Source organism: Camelina sativa, chromosome 18 (assembly GCF_000633955.1).
Source record: "Camelina sativa cultivar DH55 chromosome 18, Cs, whole genome shotgun sequence".
NCBI classification, from domain to species: Eukaryota; Viridiplantae; Streptophyta; class Magnoliopsida; order Brassicales; family Brassicaceae; genus Camelina; species Camelina sativa.
In genome coordinates this window covers 13,408,781-13,417,570 of record NC_025702.1, presented here as the reverse complement: position 1 = coordinate 13,417,570, position 8,790 = coordinate 13,408,781, and the positions used below count along the sequence as shown (strand labels likewise).

At 35.2% G+C, this 8,790-nt stretch overlaps 1 protein-coding gene across 1 annotated transcript; it reads right to left on the bottom strand.

Annotated features, from left to right (window-relative positions):
- Positions 576-6,503, bottom strand: LOC104761450 (double-strand break repair protein MRE11). The gene is made up of 23 exons (XM_010484531.2): positions 6,336-6,503; positions 5,944-5,979; positions 5,475-5,610; positions 5,160-5,317; positions 4,907-4,997; positions 4,672-4,791; positions 4,521-4,589; positions 4,362-4,453; positions 4,163-4,265; positions 3,957-4,064; positions 3,766-3,828; positions 3,623-3,694; positions 3,453-3,530; positions 3,199-3,261; positions 3,047-3,107; positions 2,520-2,602; positions 2,261-2,374; positions 2,070-2,147; positions 1,908-1,979; positions 1,577-1,809; positions 1,343-1,466; positions 998-1,198; positions 576-872 (listed from the first exon to the last, which is right to left on the bottom strand). Exons 2-23 carry the CDS (start codon positions 5,949-5,951, stop codon positions 840-842), a joined length of 2,160 nt encoding a protein of 719 aa, XP_010482833.1. The 5' UTR covers positions 5,952-5,979; positions 6,336-6,503; the 3' UTR covers positions 576-839.

Below are 8,790 nucleotides of genomic sequence, written 5' to 3'. Positions count from 1 at the left end.
CCTCTGCATCAAACATTGATTCCTCTGTTCTGAAGTTCCGCTAGAACAGAGCAAGTTTCCTCTTTTGTCTTGGTTTGTTTGGTCTTCTCCCAAGGAAAGTCGACGCCTTTGGGGTTAAGGAGTCTCAACAGTTGGAGCAAGGAAACAAATCTTGCTAAGAAAATTTGACAGCAAAACGTTTCTTTGGAGTTTATTTGGAAGTGGAAACAAATCTTGCTAAAAGAATTTGAGAGCAAAGCGTTTTCGGGATAAGACATATGTTTAATTATATTTAGGTTGTTGTATTCATTGTATTGCTCGATCGATGTCTCACATTTTGTAGTTGTATTGATTTGAATGACTATTGGTGGTGATTGAGGACATTAGCTACATCTGAAATCGCTGTAGATGTTGTCATCATTTGTACAATTGGCCCCTTTCCACATTTCACCTCAAAATATAAACACATTGCGGCAACATTTCTGTATGCTTAGGATATAAAGTATGAAATTTAACAAAACAGGTTGCGGAAACATTTCAAGAGGTTTTAAAACAAACCAAACCAAGAAACTAAAATAAATAAATTAAGATCTCTCTAGTCGAATGATGAAAGTTAAGATAGATGTTAAATTAGTGGCCTAAGTAACTTGTTGATTAGTTGTATTGTCTCATTCATAAACAACAAAACCTTAACAGAGCAAAAAAAACTCTATACAGCTCACAACACTCTTTTCTTTCTTTTTTTAGCGTTAGAAACGAACAGATTTTTTTTTTTCAGAAGTTATTTCGATTGGGAGGTTGTTAGAAAAGAACATAAAGATGAAGCTCATGGTTGATATGAATCCGTGGTTGATATGAATCTATCTTCTTAGAGCTCCATAGTTCCTTGTAACCTGCATTTACAAGTTGTACTATAAAGTGAGCTTTTGATCTGAAATGTAATATAAGAACTTGCTTAAACCGGCAAATAAGCACGAAGCAACGAAACAATGGAAAATAGATCATGTGATTAACAAACCCGAGGCTGAGATCTGTTAAGCTTCTTCTCTATGTCTTCATCATCTTCGTCCTCGTCATCGTCTTTGCTGAGTAGCCTATGAAGTGAAGAAGAGCTTTCGTTTTTTCTACCACGTTTTGAAGTCCCGGAACCTCTACCTCTGCCTCTCTTAGTAGTAGCTGGTCTTTTACGTCCTTTGCCTTTAGTGTTCTCATCGTCCTCCTTTAATAAATATCAACACAAGAATCATGATGCATATTTACTTCAAATAGAGAGATAACAGTGCCAAGAGATATATGCTTTTATGTAAACTATATGGGCTTTCTAATTGTAGTGAATAAATAACGGTGTAAGAAATGTCAATACCGAAGTGCTGTCAACTTTGTTAAAATGTTCTGGCTCTGCTTCTTCGCTTGAAGGAGAATCTACATCATCTTCTTCAATGGCGGAAGCACTTTTGAAGGAAGCTGACGCAGCAGCTGAAGCAGATCTACGAAAGACAAATCAGGGACGTAACCTTAGCTAACCAGTGATGCCAATAAAAGCATTCCACGTCCTTGAATCTTACCCTAAACTGGTTAAACGTAATTAAAAAGTTACCTTTGAGACTGGCGAAAACCAAGAGAACCATCAAGAGTGGTCTGCTTCATCGCACTTGAGGCCTTACCACGGCCTCTTCCTCTGGTTGGGGCTTTAGCTCTACCACGAGATGTATTAGCAGTCGATGAACCTCTTCGTCCTCTAGTGGCAGGCTCTAAACCAGACATCTGAGTCGTGTCTTCATCATCACTGAACGAAGCATTCGCAATGCCACTGCTTCTTTTCGTCAAATTCTGTACCAATATCAGGTAGAAATAGCATTGCGAGTAAGCAGGATAGAGAGGTGAGTATAAAATTCTGTACCAATATTCTTAAGAGTGAGAATTTACACCTCTGATGTCAATCCAGTGGATAAGAACTGTGAGGAACCAGTGGGCCGAGTGGACCTATCTTTCAAGCGTTCCTGCACAAACAATAATGCAAGTCAGATCGACGTTCGACTGATTCCCATTGATTTGCGGCAGAAAGTAACCAAACATTAAATCTTTCTTGCCTCTAAGCACTCTCCCACTTTAAGAATCAAGTCCTCTTCCTCAATTTTCTGGGCATCTGAATCCTTTGCAAGTTTACCCTGTACAAAATGGGAAGAGATTAATCATAAACGATAATAAGGACGTGCTAATAAATATAACATCCTACGCAGGAATTAGTCTCGAATGGTGAATTACAACAAAAGTTACATACCCGAGTCTCTTGAAGATTGTACTGAACACATGAGTAGAAAGCTAGTTTATCATCTTTGTTCACAAAATTGTGAAGAGCAACATCCAGATCGTTAACTGGAAGGATCTCCATTTTCTGCACAAGAGGATAGAATGATCATCCCATAGTGTACTCGTGCCCATTAGGTAACTATCCAAGTATCTATACCCTTCTGTGGCGATGTTATAGAGGGGTAGACGATAAAAACAAAATCATAAGAAAAGAGGGTTGCAGGATGTACCAGGTTGTTTTCAGCTACCAAAGCTTCTATATTTTGCTGGTTCAGTTCTTCTGGACGAAGCCTCTCAGAATCATCGATGCTGGCTGTGAAATGGAAGATCGAAATATATAATAACTAAACAGATCAATAAAATGGTCCAACTGTTTTACTATCAAGACATGCATCATTGCCATATACAATTCGCTAGACAACAAATTATAGAAATTTCGGTTCCATTAAGTATCCAATATGCTAACTAGAGATAAACCGTAGGGTTGGCAGAATTCTGATGCTACAGGTTATACACTGAGAAACATTATAACAAGTCAAGTGAAAATTAGACACAATACATCAATATCAAGCTCCACACAACAAAGGAGGTTATCATAGGCCCATACTGTTCTCCATTACTATATTTCAGATTATGTAGCTTGCTAGTTCCTCTTATACCCATCCATCAATAAGCAATTCCAAGCTAGAGTAAAAGCAAACGCAACAATTTAATCCCGAAATAATTGAATACATTGCTAATACACTATTTCCCAGACCTTCGCTCCGACCCTTCTTAGAAGCCTTGGAAAATATTAAAATGTCCTGAGGATTTGCAACCTGAAAGTACGTGAGAATTTGTCATAAGTTTGCCCAACATTCTAGAACGCATGGTCAGCATCATGTTACACAGTAACTAATTTTTAAGTACCTTTCCCACATATTTCTGTCCAAACCTTTGAGGATTTATCGTCATAAATCCAGAGTAATCTACCTGAAAGATTCAACCCGATCTTAGTCTTTCTTTAGTCATTTAATATTCATAATAACAAATATGTGTGTGTGGCTATGGTGTGCATGCATCAAACTGGCAGAGCCTAGCCTCTAGTTTTGTAGGAAAATAAAGGTTCAATTATATGTTGCTAGAAGTTGCAGCAGAGTGAAGAAAACTTGGAAACAAATTACCTTGATTCGAACCAATGGGAGTTTGATCTCTGATCTGTTGACAGCTTTTTTGCTGGCTTTCTCTATTAGACTTCTGACCTAACAATTTTGTAGATATAGTAGAGAAATTTAAAAAAGGAGGCAGGAGAGAAAAATGTCCACATGAACTATGAGAAGGGGGAATAGTTTACCACTTTATCCAAGTGTTCGAGAATTGAGTTTTGATCATTGGGATCAATATCACCTTCATCCTTTAAAACAATCTGCACTCTGAAAATATGTAAGCAAAGAAGTCTGCCACCACCATAACATATATAAGCAAAATAAACTTTACCTCTGTATACTCAAAAGGCCTCACAGATGTCAGAGGTATCTTTGTAGGACGATACTGATTACCCTGTAACTCATGTATTTTCACTCAGGCTTACATGCTTGATTAAAAAGGCTAAAATCTATATAAGAAGTATATAGACTAAGCAGTACCAGCGAAGTGAATATGAAATTTTAGATTGTTTGGTGAAGAACCTTGATTTCTAAGAGAAGAACATGCTTTGGCTTTGATTCCCCGTCAATAAGCGACGTTGCCACAGATGATCCCGGTTGTGTGATGTGGAAGCCCATTCCAGATACCTCCTTCAAAAGTTTATCGCTTTCAGCTCAAAGAGGCAATGAACATGGTGCCTCACTCTTATTTAAAAGCAATAACTCCAAAAATCAAAATTTTAATGGACCTGGGGGTCGATAAGGCATTCATGCTCATGTCCCCACACAATGAAGTCGAGGAACCGTGGAAGAAAGTGCTCACTTATTGCATTTTTGGGGTTTGATTTCACCCTGCAAGTCACAGCATATGAGTACGGAATCAAACTTTCATATATAGAAGGGTAAGAAAAGGATCTAAAAATATATTATTGCAATGAAATGATCTACCTATTTTGATGAAGGACCAGAATGTTGAACCAGTCAGATACATCACATCCTTCTTGAACTTCAGGCCTCATCCATTGGACAGCATGTGGAGTCTGTGAAACAAATGAATATAAAAACAATAATAATTGTATAGCAAAAGGTTAGTATCCTCTGGATTACCTGAAACATTCTATTGAGACGTTCATCCCTGATGTTTCCTAAACCATAGAGAGCCACGGTTGTTGAACCCTGAACATTTATTTGATTAAATGATAGTCCAAGAAGTCTGGGAGGAGATAGGTGTCTAAGTTAAAAAATTCTTTACACCAACCTTCCTCATAAGTATAGGGTAGAGGGAAATCTGGCCAACACCTGAACCACCAAGAACCATCTTTCCAAAATAGTTCACAAGGTTGCATGCGGAAAGAATATCAATTGCAGAAAGGTTGTCCTGTTGGCAGAAGCGACATAGAACAGAAAAACAATAAAATGCGTATTTACTAAGTAATCCAGTATCTATTCAAATGAGTTTGTATAACAAGAGTCTGTAGATGTAAATTATGTACCACTCCGGCTGGATCATCATGGTTTCCATGAATACTGAACACGGGCAAGCCTACATTGAAGTGTGGATCCTCGTAATTTACATGACCAAATCTGTAGCCAGATAATAATGTCAAGGAATAGAGATTAATCAATATCTTGAAAAACTATGTGTACAACAAACTATGTATTATACACAAATTTGATTCAATCTGCCAATTAGTTGGTAATATTTTCTGATATGATATCATTAATAGCAGAAGAGTAGAGTCTCACGCATTCTGAAAATTTACAGTCTGGTCGCTGACTACTTGAAACTGCACTGGTTTATCATTGAGACAGTGGCGACGAAGAATTTCAATGGCTTTGACAAGTGTGGTTCTAGAGGGTTTATTCTCATGAAAAAGATCACCTCCGAGGAGTAAGAAGTCCACCTGTTTCAAAAGAGTAAAAATAGATGAAATGAAACTTTCTTAGAGTTCTTCCTTGCAGTTGGTTGAATTTTTTTTTGTCAGGCAAAATACCATTCACTAGTTATCAAGATGATCCAAACGCTTGATAATACTGGCTAGGGATTAGTCAATATCAAACCTGTTTCTCCTCCGCTATAGAACATATCTCTTCAAAAGCCTTAAACGAATCATGCCGCCTGATTTCATCCTTCTCCATGTAGCCCAAGTGGCAATCAGTCGCCACAAGTACTCGCAGTGTATCACTAAAATCCTCCCTGTCAAGTTTTACAAGCACACACACTGACACTCGTAAGTTTTTTTATGAAAAAAAAAGTAACAATTGTAGAGATGGCAACCTTAAGCATTGAATCTATACAATCATTTTTGTTTATCACTGAACACGGAAAGATAGAGCTTAGATGACGCATTTCACATTAATAACACAGCTCGCAGAAGCAGACATAGAACAAGAGCAAAAAAAACCTCTCATCCATTTCTTGGGTCAATGGGTCCTAGCATATTTTCTCATCTTTTGCATATCATCATAGTTAAACATTTATAAGTATCCATGAAAGAGTGAGAAAAAAAAAACAAAGGCAAAAGCTCACCTAGACATGATAACAAGTGCTTGCAGCTCAGTAAACCTGAAAAAAAAAAAAAGGACCAAAACGAAAAAATAAACATACAAAATATAACAAATGGGAAACAATCTCAGAAGGTTCTCAGATACGAATCAAGCCCAACATATCACTGATTGAATCCATTCAGCTAAAACCCTAACGAATGTAATTAAAAATCGCCATTTAAGTTCCTAAAAACAAAATTAAAACTCCAAAAAAGGATTTGAAAGCGAAATTGTACAGAACTTAAAAAAATGGGTATAAAATGAAGCGTATTGTTCAATCCAATTAACCATTTAAATCATTAGGAACTGATTCCAGAAATTCCCTTTAGTTCTCTCGCACTTCCTCAGTAGCCAGTGTAGATATAGAACCCTAACCTGGTCTTTGTAAAGGATTAAAGTGACGAGACGGAGCTCCGGTGACCGGAAACAGTGAGAATAACGACGGAGTGAAGCGAGATTGAGAGTCGGAGGAGACAGGCGCGGGGGAATTTTCAAAGCTCAGAGGCAAAAGAGAGAAGAAGAAGAAGGAGGACCCAAATTAGGGAGACGAAAACTTGTACTGAGGTGAATATATTTACATATATGGTCCTCCCTATTAGTTTCGTTTTATCTTTATGTTCCCAAACTTTTGAAAGTTTAATTTCTGTGAATTTTAGTTTTCGGTTAGGTTTTTGGTTTGCTTGTAATCAAAAACAATGTTAATTAACATGTAAATCAAATAATTATTCCTTTATATGTAATTCTCCCCTTTTTTTCTTATTATATAAAGTTTGATGTCCAAGTTACTCGTTAACAAGATTATGACATATGTCAATTTTATTATTCAGATGTTGACACATATCAATTCTAAATTTATTAAAAAAAAATGTAAAAATTCAAAACCTACAAAAAAAAAATGTTTTATGTAAAAGTAAAATAGAGAAAAGAAAACCTTATTTTATTTAAAATATTAAAAAAAAAGTAAACTTCCAAATGTAAAACAAAAGTTTTTTTTAACAGTTTTAAAAATATTAAAAGGCAATTACAAGAAAATTATAAAAATTTAAATGCTTTTAAATTTAGAAAAGATCATTCTAAGGAAATTCTATATATAATAAAATTCAAAATTATAATATTGTTTACTTATTTTAATTTTAAGTTGCTAATTTTACAAGAAAATGATTACTTTTTATATAAGATAAAAAATAATTGTGAAAATTATACAATTAATTACTGTTTCTAAAAAATGTAAATACTCACCTTTACATAAAGAAAAATATTGTTGAAGTTCCAAATATAACCCTATTAAACTAACACAATAAATAAAATAATAAATTATTTGTGAGGTTAAACTTGTTAATTTACATAGTTTCTTAATTTGCATTAAATTCTCTAGAATGACAAGTAATAAAAACCGGAGGGAGTATAAGATAGGAGTATGTAATATTAACGTATGCGTTTCGTAACTATAAAAATGTTAAAATGAAAAAACATATAATTGGTTATTTAATGTGTTCATAAAGACAATTTTTGGTAGTAGTAAAGACTAAAGAGTAATTACAGAATTTTTTCTTTGTTTCACAAAGACTGTCTTTTTATATTTCCAATGTTATTTTTTACATCAAATTTTATAATTTACCCTTAACCCAAAGCTTTTTTATATTAGATTTAAATGATAAATTAGTTATTAAATAATGACATATATGTATAATTCAAGTTTTTCTTAATTTGTGTGCAATGTGTCAAAATGACACTCTTTGTTAAACAGAGGGAGTATTTGTGTGTACAAATACACTTTTAGTGGTAATGTAGATTTGTAAATGGATATACATTAGTGTATTATAGCAAAAAAAAACAACTATTTTCTATAACTAAAAGTTTATCTCTTTACTTTTATATATTGTTTTTACTTACGAAAAGAATTAAATATATTATTTGTTAAATTTTATTTTATTTTATTAACTTTGAACTCATCTACAACTATTTTTTTTAACTAAAAGTGTATCTATTTATTTAATCTTTTTCAACCAAACAATAAATTAAAAGGAAATTGTTCGAGTAGTTGTCCAAGCCGGAGGGAAGGTGTTTACAAAAGAAACTTCAGAGATGAGAGAACACGAAACACAGGCAAGACAATCCGTCTTCAGATGCACGCGGGATCCAAGAGATGGAGAATAGTGGGAAGGACTGCAAAGAGTTAAACTCATCTAGCAGGTTGGAGGAGACTGCAGCATAGTGAGTAACTCAGCAAAATCAGTCTCGAAATGTTGACAAGCGATCCCTACAGCACGTATCCGCTACATGGCCCACAAAAACGCTTCTAACTTTGTATTCAGGGGGAAAGGCTCCGTCTTAACACTTGCCCCCAACCAACAAGGTTTGCTCCTCACCTATGCAACACCATCAGCCCAATCCTGAATGCACATTGGTTGCTTTCTAAGAACCATCAATTTGACAACAAGGTGAAGAAACCTGGACATCCGAAGACGAAGATGGAGCTTACATAATCACCGTAAAAGAGAGCCTCTTTCCAGTCTAACTTATCGCCTAAATCCTGAGAAATTATATCATTCGGCTCGATCTCTAAACCTTGAAATTTTTATTTATTTATGGTCTTTCAGATTGTTCATAAAACCCATGGTAATTGAAGAAGTTGATCAGGATCACCCTGTTGAGAGGCATCCCTCCAGAAAACAAAATCCAAATTCGAGTACACCGACTCATATGGAAAACTCTCTCACGAGACTGGAGTCAGAGATAAATCTCAAATTTCATAAGAGCGAGGGCATTCAAAGAAAACATGATTAATACTCTCAACTAGAGAGTCACACATTTTACAACAAATATCACA

Bases quoted from the DNA above. Each gene is read 5' to 3' on its own strand.
- LOC104761450 (XM_010484531.2), bottom strand. The intron at 3,531-3,622 runs GTAAACTATTCC...CAAAATTGTTAG, and splicing joins TCGAACACTTGGATAAAGTG to GTCAGAAGTCTAATAGAGAA. The intron at 1,980-2,069 runs GCAAGAAAGATT...TTGTTTGTGCAG, and splicing joins AAGTGGGAGAGTGCTTAGAG to GAACGCTTGAAAGATAGGTC.